Source organism: Genypterus blacodes, unplaced genomic scaffold (genome assembly GCF_046128005.1).
Source record: "Genypterus blacodes isolate CSIRO-AG114 ecotype Tasmania unplaced genomic scaffold, CSIRO-AGI_Gbla_v1 ptg000337l_1, whole genome shotgun sequence".
Taxonomy (NCBI): domain Eukaryota; kingdom Metazoa; phylum Chordata; class Actinopteri; order Ophidiiformes; family Ophidiidae; genus Genypterus; species Genypterus blacodes.
The window spans coordinates 225,140-247,383 of NW_027467122.1; the positions used below are offsets into that span (position 1 = coordinate 225,140).

The following is a 22,244-nucleotide window of genomic DNA, read 5'->3' on the forward strand; positions in this document are numbered from 1 at the left end:
GCAATATCTCAAATAAAAGGACACTTAAAAACTTTTAAGAATGTTCCTCTGAGGGCAGTCAAATGTAACAGTTTGGGTTTAAAGGTGCTTCTTAAATCTTATTACAAGACTAAATATGGGAGCCAGACATTGATTTAGATCACACAATCCAGTGTGATCTCACATGTGACGTTCCACTTTCTAGCAATCTATGGAATCAAACCTTTACGGGATGTATAGAGAGTGAGCGGACAGACGGACAGGTAGCCGGACGGACGGACGGACGGACGGACAGAGCACCTGTGGGACAGAGGACAGGTGAGCAGGACATCACAGGGGCGCTCCTGGGACGGAACATTTCACCCTAAAAGCTCAGAATCCGATCCAGAAGGCCGCTGGACCGAGCTGTCTTTCGTCACCGCAGCCTGGGCTCGGGGGAGGTCCGCCATTAGGGACCGGGCCGTGGATGTAGCGGGCGGTAGCTGGCGGAGCGAAGAAGCCCAATCCCCGCCTGCCGCAGCGCCACAGCAGCGAGACAGCGAGAGGGCCGGGGCACGAACACACCGACACGAACCTGCAGCCATGACCGAACCTGAGAGAATGGACCTCCCGGACAGCGAGCAGGAGGAGGAGGACGTGTACGAGGTGGAGCGGATCATCGACATGCGAGTGGAGGAGGTGAAGAAGGATAGCTTACGGTGCTAAGTAGCGTTAGCTGCCTGTCTGGCTGGCTTTAGCTGGCAGCTAGCAGGCAAACGTCACTTTCGTGGCTTTCGCAACACTTTGCTTTATTTCGCCATTTTGAAACTTTAATTAATGAACACACGAGAGGTCCCTGCGTGTGTCTTTGTCTCCGTGTTATTACATGTGACCGTGTTTAGTCACGGCGGGGCAGTAGGCAGCGTTGTTTACGTGCTAAGCGCTCAGGCCGAGGAGGAGAACGTTTCTTCCGCGGGTTCATGATCAGCGTGCCGCGGCGACATGGAACCTGATAAACTAAACCGTGAAACAGGGTGTAACAGTGTGTGTAACTGTGTGTAAAACAGTGTGTAACACTGGATAACGGTGTGTATAACGCCGCTACACCGTCTCACTCTCTGCGCTACAGTTAGCATGTAGCTGCGCTTCTTGAAAAGTCTTTGAGCGACTATTCTGCGTTTATCAGCCAACAACTAGCGCGCGCGTGTGTGTGTACAGCCTCATTGCTGAAGACGGCCAATCAATCAATCAATCAATCAATCAATCCTCTGCTTGTGTTAAATGATCATCCTGAGCCTGACTGCAGCTCTGCATCAGGCTCATTTATGATCATTGGTATAAAGAAGTCACAACATTGTGTAATCACAACAAACACAAGGACAGAGAGCAACTTAACCTCACCAGCTGGCAAATGATACAATGAAACTTCAATCCTTCAGTTCTATATTAACATTTGTCCAAACATTCCATTTTACAGCTGATTGGGCAGCAAGATACTAAAAGTTATTCTTTGATCAACTAAATGATAAACATAACACGTGACTACTTTGTTGAAGGTGACTTCATTGTTTAGGATGAATTCCCTCCTCACTGCTGTCTGCTGGAGCGTTGTCTCTTCAGCAGCAACGCTGTCACAGCCACCTGCTCTTTCTCCTCCTGCACATGAATAGAACCTCACACTGAAAGCTAAACGTTCCTCCTGGATTCCTGAATGGAACCATTGTGGGATAATGTAATCATTTTATTGTATGTATTTAATTTGTAAGACACCATAATGGCTGTAATTCCTTGTAAATTCACATTTACTTAAATATTGACATTTATGTAATTATTATACACTTACACTATTCTGTGTTGTCTCCATGTTGTTTTATATTAACACACATTAATGTTGGATAAATATAAATATTGGAGTTAGTATAGTAGAAAGCGGCAGGTATCAAACTCCTCACCTGTTGAAGTCTCTTCATACTCTGATCACAAAAGTATTCAATCTATCCATATATGTCCAACTCACATTTTGCTGGAGGTGAGCTTACAGCTTCCTGTCGTCTCTCTGCTCTCAGGGAGAGGTGCTCTACAGGGTGCGCTGGAAGAACTACTGCTCTGACGATGACACCTGGGAGCCAGAGGCCCATTTGGAGGATTGTCGGGAGGTCCTGTTGGCTTTTAAGAGGGCCCAGGCTGAGGCCAAGGCCAAGAGAGAAGCAGAAGCCAAGAAGCCCACGGTAAGACTCTGTCCCAGTCAGCAGCACTGAGGACAGTGCTGATGTAGGACAGAACTCAGGGTAACTCACTGTTAGCTGCATGCTTATAGCAGGTCTAACAATGAGTTTATGCTTTTCCTTACTTAGATGTAAATGGTTTAATTCAGTGTTAGTAGTGAACCCTAACAGTGTGTGTGTGTGTGTGTGTGTGTGTGTGTGTGTGTGTGTATGTGCAGTTTTGATTGGACAAACTCTGCCATGCAATAAACCGGCTCCTGTTATGAAAATAACATCAAACATGAAGTTATCATTATCCTACCAGGTCTGATAACACAACTAAGGATTTATAGTACTCTTTATACTTTCACATAAAAGTATCTTAACATCTAAATATTGTCTGTTCATTTATGGGACAAAGCCGTGCAGCTTCTCCAGCAGCAGTTCCTCTCCCTCCTCTTCCTCTGCCCTCGTGCAGAGTACAGATTGAGAGCCGCGCTGTTATTTTCAGCACAGCATCTCTGAGAGCACAACTGGCACCTCCAGTTCAGAGGTCAATCATCTCTGTATTAATGTTCTGCAACTTAGCAAGAGCAGCTGCTCTGGGCTATCAACACATGGATCGTGTCGGCCTGTAGTCAGTTGTGTGACTTGTGAAGGTGAGCCTGATGCCTGCAGTGGAGTTTCTTCTTGTATAAACTGGCATCTGGCCTCTTGGCATCTGGCATTTGGCCGGTGCATAGTTTACATGGATACATTGTGATACTGTATCACAAAGTGGGTGAGTTGGGTGTTGTGGCCTTTGCACCACTGAGGCTGAGTCTGGGCCACAGCAGTCCAGTGTTGCGATTCTGTACTGATGATCTCCTCAACACACCAGTGGAGTGGATGAGAGAAGTGTTCCAGGACATCACGCTCTCTGACAGGATCTCCTCTCCTGCTCTTGTCATTCATATGGCCCTGCTGAAGGCTCCGTCATGTCAAAAAAAGACTTGCTGAGCTCAGCATCTAAGTCACCCTCAGGCTGGTGAGGAGAATTCAAGATAAAGCCCCTTTACTCTGACACATCCTTATCAGCCATCTGGAAGGTGAACGCATGGTGGCATCAAAGGCAAAGACGAGGCCCGGTCAGTACATCAAGCACAGGCCTGTTCAGCGGGGAGACTGGCTCTGTGTTTCACTGGAGTCCACTCAGGATACACATGTAACTCTTTAGTGTTTGAGGGCAGCTCCTCTGGAGGCCGAGAGAGGCTGTGACTGTATCTGGCACACAGAGGAGAGATTGTGATCTCATTTGGTGTATATACTATATATTTTGTATATACATTTTAGTTTAGATTCTGGTATTTAATAATGCTTGTTTCACATTTTCAGGTTAAAATATTAGTTTGTCATTAGGTTTTGTCCCGTTTGTCCTAAAGGGACCAGACTGCTGCAGTGTTGTGAGTCTGTCTGGACTCATGTGGGGATGTACAGTGCTCAGCAATGTTGAGTGTCATTGGAAAAGAGGTTTGAGAGGTTCTGAGGGTGGACATAGTCGCCACAACACTGTGGGACTCGATGCAGTGTGCTGCTCAACAGTCAGGATGTTGTGTTCTGTTTGATTTGGTTTCCATGTGTGTTTGTTAGGCAAGGCAAGGCAAATGTATTTGTATAGCACATTAACATACACAGAGGTCACTCAATGGACTCAACCAACATAAAAACAATACATGATACAATGATAGGTAAGATAAGAAGTGATGAGCCAACATCAGACACTGATTGAATTGATCATTTGATTTAAGTTTGATTAGATATAATAACTGAATTCAGAGGTTATTGTAGATTGATTAATTCTCCAATCACACATTCCCTCTTGTCCCTTTGTGCTAGAAGCTGCTGCCAATGAAGAGTGACGTGTTTGATGCCGACTCAGAGAGCGACAGCGACAAAGAGCATCCAAATGAGCCGCCCGTCAAGAAGAAAAAGAAGAAGAAAATACGGGAAGAAGACGAGGAAGCTACTTCAAAAGAGAAGAAGAAGAAGAAGCAGCAGCAGCAGCAGCAGCAGCAGCAGCAGCAGCAGCAAGGCAAGTTGAAAGATGAGTTCAGGCCTCTGCCTGCACCAGAGACGGATGGAGAGGAAGAGAGAGCTCCGTCTCCACCCTCATCTCCCAAAGAGAGGAAGGTAGAATCGGCTAAACGATTGATCGACTCTGAAGAGGAGAATGATGAGCCTGTCTCTAAGAAACACAAGAAGGACAAAGGAAAAGACAAAGGCAAGCACAAGAAAGACAAAGGAGAGGGCTCAAAGAAAAAGAAAGTGAGGAAAGAACAGAAGATGGATTCATCTGAAGACGAGGCCACTGCCCCGCTGGAAGAAGAGCTGAGTGACGGACCATCAGAGTCCCACGCTGAAGACACTGCAGCAATGGAGACGGCTCTCAAGTCTGTGGATAAGGGACAGTTAGAGGACAAGTTGAAACAAATAAAGGGAAAGTGGGAAGTAAAGTTGCAGGGAGCAAAGGACATCTTCCCTGACAAAAAGATCAAAAAGTCTGAGACCACAGTCCAGCAGAAAGAGAGCAGCCTGCAGAAACTCAAGAGCCTCACCTCCAAGGCCAAGAGAGAGACGGCCCCCATGTCCTCAGACTCCAGTGACAGCTCCATAGCAAACAAGAAGGCCAAAAGCAAAGGCCAGGAAAACGCCTCGGCTCCGCCCAGAGTCCCATCTTCCTCTGCCTCCTCCTCCTCCTCCTCCTCTTCCATCACAGCAGCCAGCAGCACCAAGGGTAAAGAGGAGGAGGGGCCTAAAGAGGAGGTGGTGGGGCCCAAGGAGGCCAAAGGCTCCACTAGTTTGTTTGAGAAGTTCTTGTTGAACTGTGAGGCGAAGGACCGCGCCCCCCGCCGTCAGGCCGTCCACCAGCCCCCCGCCGAGAAGAGCAGCAGCAAACCCACAAAGGTACGCTCGTGTGCAGGGAACGAGTCAGGTGAAGCTTTGGTGTAAGATCGGTTCAAGTACAGAAGTTATGTTTAAAGAAAGGTATTGTCTGATTATTTAGTTTTCTTCTTTTTCCCTCAACGTTAGGTGGCAGGGAAAGTCGAGAAGGTTACCAAGGCAACCAAAGATTCTCCCGCTCAGAGATCGGAGTCTGAAAAGGGGGAGAGGACCAAGCAGTCAGACGGTAAGAACCTCACACACCATGCTTGCTCCTCCTCCTCTCCTCAGGAGCTCCAGTGGACGGTCCTGGCCACCCGTCCTCACTCCAGGGCCTCAAGAGCTCTGCTTAGGTTCCATCTCTCCCCTTTGTGCCCTGCAGACCTGAAAGCCTGTATGCTGTTTGTTCTGTTCCTCTAGCCTCCAAACCTGGACAGAGCTATGGCTTCAGCCTGGACAGCGACGAGAGGGAAGGGGAGGAATCCACGCCAAAGCTGAAGTCCGCAGAGGATTCCCGGGAGCGGAGGGAAAGGCCAGAGGACGCTCAGCGCTCCGGCTGGGAGAGGAGAACCCCAACAGACGACAGGAAGAAGAAGAGGGAGGACAGCGAGCCCAGAGTCTTCATGGGATGCGAGGACAATCTGGACAGCCAGGACCCGTTAGAAGGTGCAGTATTTACCTTCAGCCAAGGGTTCTGTAGACAGGTGGGACTGGGGTCAAGGAAATGGGGATTAGATTCAGAGGCAGAGGAGAATCCAGAGACTCAGATGTAGACATCAATACATCTGACTGTTTGGACTGGGGGGGGGGGGGGGGGTTACACTCTCTTAATCCAGAGAGTTGTTTCTTCTGACTAGCAGTATGTAGAGGAAGTTTGATGTGAAGGTGTTCCTCTCCCTCTGCTGGATCTTCTCACAGATAAGGGCCAAACCACTCTGAGTCTGGGCATGGACATCAACCTGGACTGGCTGTCTCTGGACGACTTTCAGAAACATCTCAACGGAGAGGATGAGATGCTCTCTGGTCCACCGCTTTCACCCAGTACGTACTTCCACACGGGCGCCATGCCTCCAAACGTTGTTCAGGGGTCTGACATGTACAAAGGACAAAGGTCAAAGGTCAAGTCTTTAACGTTCTTATGCTGCATTTTATTTACAAGAAACACAAACGCAAATTATAGTAGTGGAGAGGGGGGAAACATGACATCGTCCTCATCATGAATGATGTCATGGTTAATGCTGCCATAATGAATGATGTCATGGTTGTTGCTGACATGAATGATGTCACTTTGAGACCATGTTGGAAAACGTCTCTGTGTCCCTGTTCCCTGTCAGCCTGGCTGTCTCAGTAATCATTAACAAAGGTCAGGGGTCAAGGAAATGAGCAGCATGATGGGTAGGGCTGGGGTCAGGGGTGATGGGTAGCGGCTTTGCTCAGAATGCTTCGTCCCACATACTCACTCACACACACACACACACACCTGTTGTGGAGTTTGGAAGAGGTGAAATCAGCCTTTTCCTCCGTCAACCTGTTTGTTCCTCTACGACACTGCCAGGCTTCATCACTTCCTGCTGTGATGACCTTGGGCTAAAGTATCACAAACACACACCAGGAGAAGTGTCACACACACATCCCCTCTCAATGATGCTCCACCTCCCTGTGCAGTGCCTCAAAAGTCAATCAAGTTTCCCTTCCACCTGGAGGCAAACAGAAGCAGAGGCTTGATCTGTTATTGAAGTGCACAGTGATGTTAGCTGTCATACAGGGTTGATCTTCCCTTATTCCCTTTCATTGCTTCCCCTTTTCGTTTCAGGTGAGTTGCGGGAAGCAGTGAAGAATGGAGATTACATGGCTGTGAAACTAGCGCTCAACTCCAAAGAGGACTACAACCTGGACCAAGAGGCAAGTCCCAGCCCACCTAGGGTCCCACAGCACCTGGCTGTGATTAGCAGAGCACTTTGCTTCTGTGAGGAAATAATGAAAATGCCTTCTTAAAATGGTTTCTTTACGGTTTAAAATTCCAGACAAAAGTATATTTGACAAACGATGGCCCTGCACCTTGGCTGCCTCTGTTCTGTGTTGTGTGTGAGTGGTTGTTAATCACTTTTTGTGGGTTGAATAATGAAACATGGTGCTTTATCGGTCAAAGACGACACGGAGACAGACAAAAGGAATGAATACGATGCTCTTAAATAGATACAAATATATATTATAAACTAGTCGTCATTTTATTAACAACTTAAGAAGAAATTAACCATATAGCTTTCCTTATGCTTCACTTACTTTGTGCGCTTAGATCAAACTCGGTAGCAGTCGTGCTCGGGCATAAGTGGCTCATTTAGCTGAACGGGACTAGAAATAGGACGCAGCAAAGGCCTGATAGTTTTAAGAGATGCGCCTGTTGGACATTTGGAAGGTTGTGGAAACAAACTGAACCAGCCGACAAGGAAAACGCCGCCTCAAGATCTCAACCCGCCGGCTGCTTCACGCATACCTTCACTTCTGCACCGCAAGACATTTTTCTGGACTCCAAACTCAGGTGAGAGCGTCTTCCAATGACGTCATTGTTTCTGTAAACTGGTACTGAACACCCTGATTTTGAAGAAGTAGCTGTGGTAATAGTAAAGTTTCAAGCACGGTGTTTGAGTAAATAATTGTGTAAACAGATGATGTGTAGTTTTAAGAGAATCGTGTACAGATAAGTTGGATTCTGCTAAATGGTGTTTGAATAAGACGGTGTGTACTTTGGCTACATTCTTACAAAGCCAAAGTCGCTCTTACAGCTGTTTATATTCAGTGCCTGTACACGTCGTCTAGCTCCGAGTCTACAGTCAAATAGGACTTCAGTGCTGAAATTTGATGTATTTAATAGAACAAACATTCAAGGTCGATGCAACAGCGCTTCTATAGGCTGAACATTTTCTTAATTAATAATTAATGTGTAATTGTACTTTGGTGTTACTTTTCCAAGGGTTTGTTTGAGAGAGACGTGTGAGCAAGCAAGTCAAAGAAGAGCACAGCCGACGTAACAAGCAGCTGGAGAAGACCAGAAGAACACTGTGATGCAGGTACATACATGCTTTCAGAACATGAATCATCCTCCTCATCATAGTAGAGAATGTGCCAGTAGCTCTCATGTTGTTAGGAAACCTATGTTCTGTTTTGTTTAATGAACAAAGAGAGAGAGAGCTAGCTGACACCTGGCTCACCTTTACTCAGACCTCTCATGCTTTGCCTTTGTATGTGGCCTGGTCCTGGACTCTTAACAGAAGAGTGTTGTATTGTTTTAAAGCACCAGTTTGATACGTTTGCACCCTTCTGCTAAGCACGCATCTTTAGCATATGACATCCAACGTAAAATCATGATGTTATTCAATGTTTTTGTTGAGATCATTGAAGTAGGTGTAGCTTTGGTCTCTACTCTGTTGTATCCATGCAGCATTTCACCCAACATCCCATGACAACATACCCTTGGTCAGACATGAACAAACGTTGTAGTCGCTGCCTGATCCAATAAAGCCATTAACTGTTCTTGAATGGGTTACATGTGGTTTTTGTCCTGCTGATTGGAGAGGAGTCAGGGTGTTTTGGGCTAAGTAGCTTGTGCTCGAATGAGCCTGAACTTTGTCGTGGCGTCTCCAACGTGCTGTTGCGTTTCGTGGCGATCAAAACGCGTTTAAATTATTTTCGACAATAGGCCACCATTGACCAGTCAAACTGCCAACCAGGTTTTAGTTTTGTCTCTGCGTTTTCCTAACAAGTGTCTTTAAGCTAACACAATCAAAGAATTGATGGAGTCGGGTTTGACTGTCAGTCTTACATATACTTATTCTCTTACAGGCATGTACTATTGAGGAGAAGAAATCATTTGAAGGAGAGAGGAACTTGATTGAAGAGAGATGTTCGAGTGAAGCTCTTAGGTTGACTTCCATCCTTGACTGTAGAAGAAATGAAGAATGTACATTGAAAGACAGCACAGTCACTGAGAAGACAGTGGAGGAGTTTCAAAACAGCCAAACAGCTGGAAAGGACATAAATGAATATCAGAACACAGCTTGCTTCTCGGCTTCTGAGCAGGGAGGTCCAGGAGAAGAAGACCCGGGGCCAGGAATGGAAGACAAGGCATCAGGTGACACAGAAATTGGTTTGTCAAGTGAAATGAGTTTGAAGTTGAAACATTCAAGTCAAAGCATTAATGCAGAAATGGCGCTTGCAAGGGAAGACGACAGCACAAAACAAATGGGCAGTAATGAACACAGCTCCTCTGAGGAAGGGAATGACTCAAGTGAGGAGGCAGAGGACATGGCGTCCTGTCACTCACATAGCACAGATCACGGTCAGTCAGAGTCCGAGTCGAAGGACGTCGCGAAAATGCAATCTGGCCGCTGCAAGAAATCTGTGGAAAGGAAACAACCAACACGAATGAGTTTGCGAACCTGCAAGAAGGTGCTGGTCACGCCGCCTAGTGCAGAGGAGAATGACAGAAGAGAATCTGGTAAAAAGCACTTCTGTTTATATTGCCAAATGGGTTTCACCCAAATCGCTAAGCACTTGGGAAGAAAGCATGCAGAGGAAACCGATGTTGCCCACGCAATTCACTTTCCTAAAGGCTCCAAAATCAGACAGACGCTGCTTGATCAAATTCGCAATAGAGGTGATTATGAACACAACTGCAGGGTTCTCAGAAGTGGAGAGGGGGAGATTGTGACAAAGAAACAGGTAAACAATCCTGCCATATCTGTCCGTGATTTTCTGCCTTGCCAGCACTGCTATGCTTTTTACCGCAAAACTGATTTATGGCGACATGAGCGGTCATGTAGAGCCAGGAAGGGGGATCTTAACACCGGTGAGAGGAGACGAGGTCGAGTCCACAGCGCCGCCTCTCGACTGCTGCCAATGTCAGAGTTCTTAACCGGAGGCTGCGAGGAGATCATCCACATCATGCACCAAGACGACATCTCACGCCACATTAGAAACGACCCTCTCATTTGCAAATACGGCAACGCTCTGTCAGCTAAGCACGACCACGACAAGTCTCAGTTCGCTTACATCGCACAAAAGATGAGGGAGTTGGGTAGATTTGTGCTTGCCGTCAATGAGCTTGACCATAGTGTGCAATATCTGCAGGAGATATGTCTGCCTTCCAGATTCAGTTTAGCTGTGGAAGGGACCAAAAAAGTCAGTGGTTATGACCCAAGCACCAGTAGGTTTAAAACTATCTCCCTTATCTCAAAGATTGGCTACTCTTTGAAACGAGCGGCAGAAATAGCTTTTGGGGAGAGTCGCATGACGGAAGACAGTGAAACGGAGACTGAAGTCAGAAAGTTCATCCAGCTTCTTGATACTAAATGGAATTCTCGTTTTTCTCGGAGAGCTCTAGCGGCCTCTCTAAGGCAAGAGGTCAAGAAAGTGGAAATAGACAATTCAACTGTGACAGATGATTTAGTAAAGCTCCACAAATTTATCAAAAAGGAAGGCGATGAAGCAAAGAAGGAGATAAAACAAAGTCCAAGTTTGTCCACGTGGAAGAAGCTCAGCGAGGCCACGCTAGCAGATGTGTGTCTGTTTAACAGAGGAAGGGTAGGGAATATTGGTCGAATGCTTTTGCAAACTTTCACTAAGAGAAAGAGTAAGGGAACGTTTGTTCTTTCTACAGATCAAATAAGGAAAAGCACAAAATTGGAGCTGGACCTTGGTGACAATTTCACCATGTTGGAACTGGAAGGTCAGTATGGAAGGAATATGTTGGTTCTGCTGACAGAAAGCATGGTTTGGGGAATTGACTTGCTCATTGAAAATCGAGAACAGGCCGGTGTGTCAAAAACTAACCCTTATCTGTTTGCACGAACTGAAGGCTCGTCGTTTATCAGAGGATTGGATTGTTTCAAAAGATCTGCAATGGAATGTGGCGTTAGAAACCCAGATGCTCTTCTGTCGACACCATTAAGAGAGCAGATTGCCAGTTGCTGGCAACTAATGAGTCTTGGTGAACATGAATTGGATAAAGTGGCCAAACTGGTGGGGAGAAGCAGTCAGGAGTGTTACAGACTGTCAGAAAACCCACCAGCGTTGGAGGACGTGAGCAAGCAACTGCTCAAGATGGACCGGACACCATCTTCAGCGCTTCCCAGCACTTCAGAAGAGGGTGCGTATCATTTACTATACTATCCATCATTTCTCAAACATTCTTTGATTCCTGTTTCCTGGTGTAAGTAGTAGCTTCCTTGGGTAGATATGAGGTGTTTTGTGCAGCCCTGATTCCATTTCTCTACATTATTCCTCTTTTCAGGCACTAGCCCAAAGACCCCTGCAAAGAGAAAAGCTTGGAGTGAGAAGGAACAGGCGGCAGTGAAACGTTGCTTAAGTGGCTTCATTGACAGAATGAAAGTTCCGGGTAAAAAAGACTGCAACGCATGTATAGCGGCTGAGCCCGATCTTCTCGGAAGATCTTGGACAGATGTCAAAAATTACGTACATAACACACTACAGACATTACGAAAGAAATACTATCAACACAGTTCGGACACCAATATCGGTACTCTGAAGCCCAAGAATCCCAGAGGTGAATTCCGAACCCCAAAGACTGATCTGGTGGATGTGAACACGGCCTGTATTATGACCACAGAACCAGCGACTGTCTTGGGAGAAAACTTTTTGTCAACACCTTCGATAGGGACATTCCCAGAAGAGATGACATCAGGTTACACGCCCATGTGCTCTACCAGTACCAATATGGTCCTTACAAGTCAACCATTGATTTCCACTTTCACACCACTTAACGCTACTGATACACAAGTGGTTCCCACATTTAGTCCACAAAATACTACAAGTGCACTAATGCCGCCCACATACACAACGGAAAACACTGGAATCTTACCAATGTCTTGCGTGTATACTCACAACAGCAGTATGCCGCTCCCCCCTATGTACCCGCCACAGAACACTACACCAATGATTCCTACTTTGAATGCACTTAATGCCCCAACTAGCCCATTGATTCCTACATTCACACCATTGAACGCTCCTAGTACACAACCCATCCCTCCGTTCTCGCCACTTGATGACACGAGTAGGCCTATTATGTCTTCATTTACACCTCTGAACCATTCAAGTACACTAGCATACCCCACGGGCGCCCCTGGACCTCCTGCGACCGCACAGGTTGTCCCAACAATGCACACGTCCATTGTTCCTGACAGATCGCTGGCGGTACAGGAAGGCACGCCAATGTCTTCTGCAGGGAGCGCAGCCAAGCAATCTGGCAAGACTCAGAAGAGACCCAAGAGGTTGTGGAATGAGGAGGAACAAGCTGCTGTGAGGCGTCAGCTAGGCGACTTCTATAAACTTGTGAAAGTGCCCGGCAAAAAAGACTGCGATGCGTGTTTAGCTGCTGAACCCGCCTTAAGTCGGAGGACATGGAGGGAAGTCAAATATTATGTACACAACTGTATTCAGTCCATGAAGAGACGAGGCGGTGTGACAACCTCCAGACGCAGCGGAGGACAAGAACCAGAGACTCTGAGCTCCAACACGGAGTGGGACGGTCCCGTCTATCTGTCCCTGTAAAGACTGGTCAGGAACATGGAAGAACAGTGAGGGACAATGTGTCAGAGTGTTACTCTATAACCCTTTCATAATGTAACATTGATTCACTCACTGTGGAGGAACCAGTGGCCATTGAGACTCTACACAGTGAAGAGAATGGCCCGTGGTCCTTGATGTGACGGATCCTGAAATCCTCAGAATGAGGCCCACTCACCTAAGCCCTTTGTGTATTTGCATGAACACAAACACATTTAGGTGCAGACAACCACATCTGTAGCTTTGGTTCAGAAAAAATAGATATTAGATGTAGTTAGATGAATTTGTAATAGTTGATTTGTAAAAATCGTGATATATACATATATAGATCTATATATATATATATATATATAATCAGAATGGTTGTGTCTGGATTTGTGATTTTGTAAACCCAACCCTCCCTCTGCCAGGGTGGGACTGCAGCCTGCCTGTGGCCCTGAGGAGGGGCCACCAGGGAGGGGGGACACCATGGGGGAGCCACCACCCACACTCACTTTGACAAACTAACATAATATCTGTGCAATTTGTGAAAGTGGATCAACACGTTTGTTTCCCACCCTGCACTTAGCCACAGTGACCTCAGTGTCTGTTCACTTCCAGAGGGGTTTCTGCTGCTCTGGCTCATACTTAGGTGGCCTTCGTACTGCCTGTGCTGTTTCAGTATCATTTCTTTGTATTTTATTTAACAACACACAAATCTAAATGCGTAGCTCTCCCTCCAAACTATAGTTACGTAGATTTGCTCCACATAAACCCTGAGTGTTGGACCCGAGTGTATTATAATCCTGCTGTAGCCAGTAGCCCACACTGCTGATCCCCTCAGCTGTGATGGTGAACCTTCCTTCCTGATGTTCTAGAGTTAGGAGCTAAATGTGTAAACTTCTCACTGAAGCCTTGTTTGTCTTTGAGCTTGCTGATGTGTTCATTATCTACATGTGTTTGAAACCTTCTTTCTATAGAGATTTGTTGTATTAATGTTTCACTACACAGCATTTGTTGAGAACACTTCAGCCTTTTATTGTATTTTCCTGTTGTGTCTGAGGTCAGAATGCCCCAAAATCAGCATTTCATTATTTAGTTGAAAGGTTTTACGAGCTGCATATCTGACTCTAATGCTCCATGCTGTGTTGATTTGTGACTTGTTTGCTGTAGACCTTTGTGCTCTCTGCCATGTTAACGGAAACATGCTGGGAGCACTTTTAGAAACTCATCATGTGCTGCTCTGGTGTAGCTCTATAGGAGATGCTAAGCATCCACACCAGCGCGCTGACCTTTGCACTTTGCCATTGCAGTGTGGATAAAAACTTCTGCAGCATGAGACATTCTTATTTAGACTAGACATTTTAAACTACCTGACCTATCTAAAGTTACTACAAACAAATGTTCCCTAAAATATCTGATTGCGAATGAGAGTTACTCCTCCATAAATCAAAAATGTAAAATGTTATTTTCCTTAAAGCTCTTAAAAATCATAGTTCTTAGTGATGAGCCTGAGATGCTCCTCATGACACACGTGTTAGCATGTTTACGTGGTAAACAACAAAACTTGTTCATTGAACCATGATTTGTCTGATCCCTCTAACTTGTTAACCCTTAATGTGTTAAATGAAGCAACCACCCCTCCCATAGCACAGTGCTGTCAGCAGCAGCAGGTTTGACCCTTCACCCATTTCACACAGAAGCCTTGTGTTTCAGACTGCTGGTCTCAGGTCCAACCCACATTTGATGTTTCATACGGGCATGTTGGTCTCAGGCTGTTAACACAAGACCATGTACACCTCACCGCCAAATCCTGTTGTATTTCACTGACCATTAAAGTGGTACATGTGCATGCATGTTAACATGAGTATTGTTGTGTTGAACACTCGCTGGTACATCCAACCTGGTCCTCCATCCTATAGACGCAGTTGGCCTTGTCCTGGGGGTTTGTTGGAGGGTTTAGTTCTTCTCACTGCACGCCTCAGGGCCTACAGAGCTGGTCGTGTTGTGGTGTTGCCTAAATCCGGACGGCGGTACTCTCATATCTGTGATCGTGGAGTGAATGTTAGTCCTTAACAAGCTTTTCTTCATAGAGCTCTAGACGGCCATGGCACAGTTTGTTTATGTGGCAAAGCAACCGGACGTGAAACTCGATAATGTAACATAAAGCCACAGAGGGTCATTACCTGAGGAGACTCTGGACCTGGTCCATCAGGCTAACATGCTGTAGGAATTGCATGTTTTCAGCCAAGAGACTTGCATCATAGTTCTAAATTGAAATCAGCCAAACTCAACAGAAGCTTACTGAGGAACAGTTCAAGATCATGCTACTGTAACATGGCTCAAACATGTTGAGGTTAGAAGAAGCCACCTCCATGTGCACCTGCTCACCTGGTGACTGAACCCTTTGAACTCTGTCCTCGTACAGGTTAGCTGCATTTTTGCCTCAATTGCAGCAAAGATCCGTCCGTCCGTCAGTCTATGCAGATACGTTTGATATGGAGTGAAAGAACATTCACAGGTCTTTGCTCTAAGACCATTGGAAGTTGCGTCCTTCGTGTTGTCTTCCTTACCTGCCCAGGACAGACTCACACGTGTAAGGGATGTAGTTGTTGCGTTCTGTGAAGTCCTTTCACTCCTGAAACAGCTCCAATAATTAGAAATTATGTCAATAATAATCTGTTGAAGTTTTAGAAATGATATAGGATCATTCAGATACTTTCTCTGCTGTCTGTTGTTTCAAAGTTTGTTTCTGTAGATAGCTTGTTTCAATTTGTGCTTGTATAAGCACTGTGTGTGTGTGTGTGTGTGTTTGTGTGTGTGTGTGTGTGTGTGTGTCGCTCTTCATCCTGGAATCACGTCTCTTCCTCTCACTGTTCTTCATGTCTTGTATAAAGTGTACAGCCTCTGCTTAGACAATAAAATGCTGCTTGGCTTGAATCTTAGATTTTTGTTTTGTAAAGATCGATGCAGTCGCTACGTTTACCTTACAAGCTAAACTTAGATTGAGACAAATTAGAATCTGAACTTCTGCTGAAGGCGCTTAGCTCCAACCAGATGTCACAGCAAAGTCTGTTTAATTAGAAACTGTTTCTCTCTCCCCTCTCTCTCTCCTTCCTCTCCTCTCCTCTCTGTCTCTCTCGCTCCCTTCCCTCCTCTCTCTCTCCCTCTCTGTCTCTCTCTCTCCTTCCTCTCCTCTCTGTCTCTCTCGCTCCCTTCCCTCCTCTCTCTCTCCCTCTCTCTCTCTCTCTCCTTCCTCTCCTCTCCTCTCTGTCTCTCTTGCTCCCTTCCCTCCTCTCCCTCTCCCTCTCTGTCTCTCTCTTCCTCTCTCTGCTCTAGAAACAAAATTACAATTCAATCTTGAAGTACCTTCCACAGAGTTTTATATATTTAGCTAGAAATTAATCTTGCGATGCAAAGTGGGGAGAATTTTGGAGGCAAATCTCTAGAAGTTCTTCATCTCAGTAAATCCTCCTGAAGTCTTTGATCCGTCCGTTGATTGAATCCTTCAGACGTTCAGTGCTGCGTAGGAAAGCGTCCAGTCAGACCAAACCCAGGGGTCCTAAGGGGCCCTGAAGCTTTCTTCTGATTGGTCCTTCACCTCTGTAACATGATGACATCACCAGCTAGTGTACATGCTATTCCAGCTCAGGCCCGATGCAGTTAGCCTATGAGAACAGAGGCAGATATAAGAGAGGGGGAGTAACGCAAACAACCTCACTCAGTGTGCACAGTGATGCAGAAGATGATGTCATTATTATTGAAATCCTTCCTGTGGCCTCTGCGACAAAGTGACGCCATGTTTGATTAAATGTTGGAGTCTCTCCTTCCTCCGTCTGTCTGTCCGTTCATTAAGCAGCGGCGGTTGTGTAGGGTGTGTGTGTTGACTGTGTGTGTCGGCCCTCAGGATGCCAGTGGGATGTCCCTGTGCATGCTGGCAGCAGCGGGGGGGCAGGATGACATCCTCAGGCAGTTCATAAAGAAAGGAGTGAAGGTGAACGGGCGGCAGAAGAACGGCACCACCGCCCTGATGCACGCCGCCGAAAAGGTAACAGAGCCACCACACGTCTCTTAAAGGGCCAGTCCACCAATATGACCTTCTTTCAACCTTTGTTACTGCTGGGCTGTTATGCAGCACAGACCAATGTTCTTAAATGAGCTGGAAGCTGAGACACATAATGAACATCATCTTAGACCAGCAGACTGATGGTTGCTATGAGACGTGGTCTTGTGATTTCCTGTTCTGGTGCGACCTGGCAGGCGCTCGCTGGAGTCCTGGTCACAATGCTGGTCTCTCTCTCTCTCTCTCTCTCTCTCTCTCTCTCTCTCTCTCTCTCTCTCTCTCTCTCTCTCTCTCTCTCTCTCTCTCTCTCTCTCTCTCTCTCTCTCTCTCTCTCTCTCTCTCTCTCTCTCTCTCTCTCTCTCTCTCTCTCTCTCTCTCTCTCTCTCTCTCCCCCCCTGTGCAGCCACAGCTTTGATATCTGGGCGAGGCAGCCCTGATTAGAGCACACTGATGCAGACACATCACCATAGAAACGGGCAGAATACACTTGTTCTACCAACGTTACTTCAAGCATCGGGCAAAGATAGAAAAGACAAAAGTTCAGCTTGGAGCCCAGCAACAAGAACCAACAGAGCGCAGGTTCCATCCTGTTGTTAGGGGCGCCGCTCTCATGTTGGGTTTTCTCTCCATCTTCCTCCAGAATTTCTTGACGACGGTCGCTCTGCTGCTGGAGGCCGGATCCTCCGTCAACGCCCAGACGCTGGCCGGGGAGACGGCGCTGATGAAGGTGAAACTACTGTGGCACCACACACACACACACACACACACAGCAGCAGGGGGTGGAGTCACAGGTCATGGAGTGGGAGGAGTCACAGACAGACGTGCAGCAGCGTTCAGAGCATTTCCTGAGCTTTAAACCTGTGACATTCATTTCCATTGTATTATGCGTGACAAATGTGTTCCCTCCTCCTCCTCTCCTCGGCTGCAGGCGTGTAAGAGGGGGAACGCCGACGTAGTGCGCCTCCTGCTGGAGTACGGGGCCGACTGCAACATACTGTCCAAGCACAAGAATACGGCCATCTACTACGCCGCCAAGCTCAACAGCCTGGTGGTGTGCGACCTCATGAAGAACCACACCAGCACGTGAGTGTGGGCCGCAGCTCGTCGCTATAACAACGCCACAACAGCCAACTCTCTTCATCATCTGTTCCAAACACAAATACGTACAACTCATACAAACCCACACGCGTGTCCCCCTGTCTGTCCCCCTGTCTGTCCCCCTGTCTGTACCCCTGTCTGTCTGACGCAGGTTGACCAGTGTGGCTGAGGACGCCATCCGTGCGTACTTTGAGTCCCGCCTGCTGCTGCTGGAGCCCGTCTTCCCCATGGCGTGCCACAGGCTGTGTGAGGGGCCGCACTTCTCCATGGAGTTTGGCTACAAGTCACAGCCACTGCCCGAGGGTAGGACACTCACACACACACTCACACACACTCTCTCTCACTCACACACACACACACACACACACACACACACACACACACATTCATGTTTATCATCTGTGTTTTTGATGGAAAGGCAGTCAATCCAAAAATGTTCTTCATGTGGATGGAAACATGAAGCTTTCATCTCTCTCTCTCTCTCTCTCTCTCTCTCTCTCTCTCTCTCTCTCTCTTTCTCTCTCTCTCTCATCCCATTGTTCCTCCTCCAGGCACAGGCATCCTCCTCTTCATCTTCCACGCTAACTTCCTGAGTGAGATCACAGCCAGGCTCTGTGGCCCCTGCAGCGTTCAGGCTGTGGTGCTCAACGATAACTTCCAGCTCCCCATCTTCCCGGTTGGTCCTTGACAGAAACACCACGATGATGATGATGATGATGATGATGATGTGGTCGTGTTCTTACTCATGCTCTTGTGTCTGTGTTGGGATTTTCAGGACTGTCACTTCATCTACTCCTTCAGTCCAGGCCCAGGCATGAACAAACTCTACATCCATCTGGCCGACTCGCCACAGGCCAAGGTGACACACACACACACACACACACACACACACACGATGATCGTAATCTTGACCTGAGGAGTGAACACAATGATGTTATTTGTATTTGCTGTAAATTCTTGTATCATCTCAGCAAACCAGACGGTGACTGTTGCTAGGAGACATTGTTCTGCGACCCTCTGTTCTTACTTCTCACTGGTTTTGTCTTAGTGCAGACCGATGCAGCTGTAATGAAGCTGTTAGATATCAATGATGGCTCAAAGAAAGTAGATGACTGATTGATTGGATGATTGATCACAGAAACAGTGTGTCGGTGATGAAGAGCCTCACACTCATCACTTTGTGTTTGTGGCGTTGATGTATAATCAAAGTTGTCTAACCTTTGCTGTTCCTCGATCCTTCAGGTCAAACTTCTCATCGGTGCCTACAGAGTCCAGGGTCAAGGGTCACACCTCGTATGACCAACACACACACACACACACACACACACACCTGGCTCCAGCAGCAGCAGCAGCAGCCCCTGCTCTGGCCACTAGAGGGCCTGGTTTACTCTAAACAGGAATAAACGCACCTACCTTTTGAATGTGGTACAGTCCAGGTTAGTTTCTGTCTTTCTCTTTTGAAGTTTGTACAAACGGACGCTGGCGACGTTCATCCTGCGTCCCACCCTTTAAGGGGAAATGGAATGAGTTGCGGTGTGAGACTCTGCAGCTCCACAGCCTCGCTCGGCACGTCTACACACACATTCACACTCTGATCCACCACTTTACTCTTCTGTTTCTGCTGTGATCCTCTTCCTTGTGGACATGAGCTTCTCCAGGCGCACACAGCTCAGATCTGTGCTCCTCTGGCCTCTCCTGCATTTCCTGAGTTGCTGTTAATAATCATTTGTGCATTTTTATTTATGTTTCTGTACATATGCAGTCCTGACTGGATGCCGGACTGTGTGGGACGCTTTAGGTTGTACAGCACAATGTTGTTTACTTTAATGTGACGCGTTAGACTCGTCTGCTTTTTTGCTATAAAGGCTTTTAAACTGAAAAGCTTGGTAGTCGCTGGTTTGTTGCCTTGGTTACCTGAGGCCAGCTCTCTTTTGGTAGGTTATCCAGGGGAATTGGGGATCGCACAACAAAACAATGTCCTACTTCTGTCCTTGTTTCTCATAACAATGCGTGAACTTTTGAGTGTTTGTAGTATTTCCTGAGTCTCTGCTCAGCCAATCAGGGGGCTCTCAGGGGGGTTAGACTTCTCCGGCTGAGCCTGAGGCCAGCTGATGAATATTCATGAGGCTGGACCCAGCACACACATCTTTAGGGTTATGTAGCTTGAACGTACAGCTACACGGCAGTGTTAGCATAAAGCCGAGGGGTCACATGATACCGATCAGATGACCTTTAACACCGCTCACCAGTCACTGAGACTCAGTACTGCCATGATGTGTGCTGATTAAAGCAAACGTGCCAGTGGGACTCATGGACAGAATATGACTCCACTTGCCTTTACCTAACCAGTCATGTCCAGGTGCGTGCTGTCTGTCTGTCTGTTGGTGGTCTCGATGGAGGTATAAAGGAGGTTTGGGCGTGCCTGTAACCGTGCAGACGGAGGGCGTCTCCTCCCTGAGTGTGTGGAGGCTTTGATGGACCCCGCAGCTGCTCTCCGCTCACCCTGAGTCTCTCTGTCCTAAATAAAAGATGTAGCCATGTTTTTTTCATTTAGTCTGCTGGTCTCTCATCACTCAAACTCCAGCAGACATCAGAGGAGGTTCTGTTCAGGGGGGAGAGGACCCGCTGTGATCCAGACTCTCTCTGGGTTCTTCAGGCAGAACTTCTCTCCTTCAGATGCCTTCACCTGATTAGAATCCGTCCAAATGTCTCAAGGATTTTAGAGCTCCGCCCACTCGCCAGCTTCTCTCTCCGTTATGCGGCTGTATGGTTGAAGGTGCAGGAGCTACATACAGTAACTCCACCCATGGAGATGTCTGAACTGTGAGTATTCTGAGAGGATCACACAGTGGTCTCCTCCTGCACATTAATGAACTTCAGCCCCCAGCTCACCTCATCTCTCATCTGATGACGGCTGCCTTTAGAGGACAAACCGTCTCCCATCTCCATCAATACCTTCTCCACCAGAGGCACTGCAGGAGCGCGATCCTCTGGTGGGGAACACAGGGATCTCAGTGGAGCCCACACACACACACACACACACACACACACGCACACACCAAGAGCACGTCTGAGGAGGAACGCACACAGGAGGGACCGAGGCCACAGTGGGATTTGAACCCAGGCTGTTTGTTTCTTCTTTACCAGCATGGAGTGACATCAACATAACTTCACTTTACTATGTTCATTATTTATTATTTGATGTGATACACGATTTGACTTTTTGACTTTTATCCATGTAGGAAAACAAATAAAACTCGATTAGTTTGGTTGATTAGTAAATGAAGCGTCCCGCCCTCTGGTCCTGTCCCGGATGGTTGTAGGGAGCGGTCTCGGTTCCTGCTGTTGTTCCGGTGAGCATGTTTTGTTCACCGATACTTGAACGCACCTTCTCTTCCACATTGAGACGTGGTGTTCAGTTCTGTTTGACTTTTTGCGTGGCATCTGTGAGATAAAGCACCGGGTTATCGCGGTGTCGTTTCCTAGGTGGTTGTGAAAGAGTTGTGGAGCTCATTCTTCCATGTGTTAGGACCTCATGGCGCCTGAGGAAACATCGCTCTCATATATAAGGATACATAATATTCCCGTGCCGCTGTGGAGAGGAAAGCACGTGTGTGACAGCACAGTTCGTGTTTTATGTGTTTTCAGATGAAATGACGTATTGGACAACATGAACTCTCTCAACCTGGATGGTGGATTCTGATTGGATCCGGGTTTTGTACTTCACCACAGCCTGGTTGACACTTTTGCCTGAAGCTTCCTCTTGTTTACTCCATTTGTAACCCACAGGTGAAGGGAGATGAGATGACTTGCCGTCACAGTTTGATCTTTTTCCACTCCAATAGGGTCGTTTAATTGCCAACCATGCTGTCGTTGATTGAGTTAAGTGCGCCTGCGCGGCGGAAAAAACATACGAAAAGGAAAAGATTCCGTCAAAGAGCAGCGAAGAGCAGAGGTCTCACTCCGCCTCACATGCGTGGTTACAGAACGTGATAACATTTTCAATTCAACGAGCTCCATTGAACGAGACGTAAAAACAGGTGACACAATACAAAAATACAGAGTATACGGAGTGAGATCAGACTAAAACACCACGTTTATTTATTATTAATGCTAAATACATACGAATGAAGAACATTAATCTAAGACACATTTAGGTACATGTGGAAATGATCTCTTATATTTATCAGCTGTACAGAATGATAAAGTCAGTGGCAATTAAATTATTTGGACGAGTCTCACAAATAATCACACACCGGTTGAATAGTAAAACATTTATTTTTTAGAAGTATAACATAACAATATACACACTACGCAAATGTATAATCACCACACTACAGTTGTGCAAAATGTGACATAATCCGTTAAAAGGTTTCAAAATAACCCCATTCTTCCCATCAATATCTTGCCTCTGAAATCAAACTATCACATAAACAAGCATA

General features: G+C 46.8%; 1 protein-coding gene across 6 annotated transcripts; it reads left to right on the forward strand.

Moving 5' to 3' along the window:
* Positions 1 to 238: 238 nt before the first annotated feature.
* mphosph8 (M-phase phosphoprotein 8) lies at positions 239 to 20,374 on the forward strand. 6 transcript variants are annotated; one of them, XM_076137857.1, is made up of 14 exons: positions 239 to 657; positions 2,025 to 2,186; positions 4,038 to 5,105; positions 5,232 to 5,328; positions 5,502 to 5,747; positions 6,000 to 6,122; positions 6,895 to 6,983; positions 16,549 to 16,689; positions 17,345 to 17,431; positions 17,633 to 17,787; positions 17,954 to 18,105; positions 18,354 to 18,478; positions 18,578 to 18,661; positions 19,045 to 20,374. In XM_076137857.1, exons 1-14 carry the CDS (start codon positions 562 to 564, stop codon positions 19,099 to 19,101), a joined length of 2,682 nt encoding a protein of 893 aa, XP_075993972.1. In that variant the 5' UTR covers positions 239 to 561; the 3' UTR covers positions 19,102 to 20,374. The 6 variants fall into 6 exon arrangements, with proteins under 6 accessions (XP_075993972.1, XP_075993971.1, XP_075993969.1 ...); XM_076137856.1 differs by lacking the exons at positions 16,549 to 16,689; positions 17,345 to 17,431; positions 17,633 to 17,787; ... (2 more) ...; positions 18,578 to 18,661; positions 19,045 to 20,374 and adding exons at positions 8,922 to 9,210; positions 10,738 to 10,806; positions 10,936 to 11,226; positions 11,371 to 15,581; XM_076137854.1 differs by lacking the exons at positions 16,549 to 16,689; positions 17,345 to 17,431; positions 17,633 to 17,787; ... (2 more) ...; positions 18,578 to 18,661; positions 19,045 to 20,374 and adding exons at positions 8,922 to 10,806; positions 10,936 to 11,226; positions 11,371 to 15,581.
* The last annotated feature ends 1,870 nt before the right edge of the window (positions 20,375 to 22,244 follow it).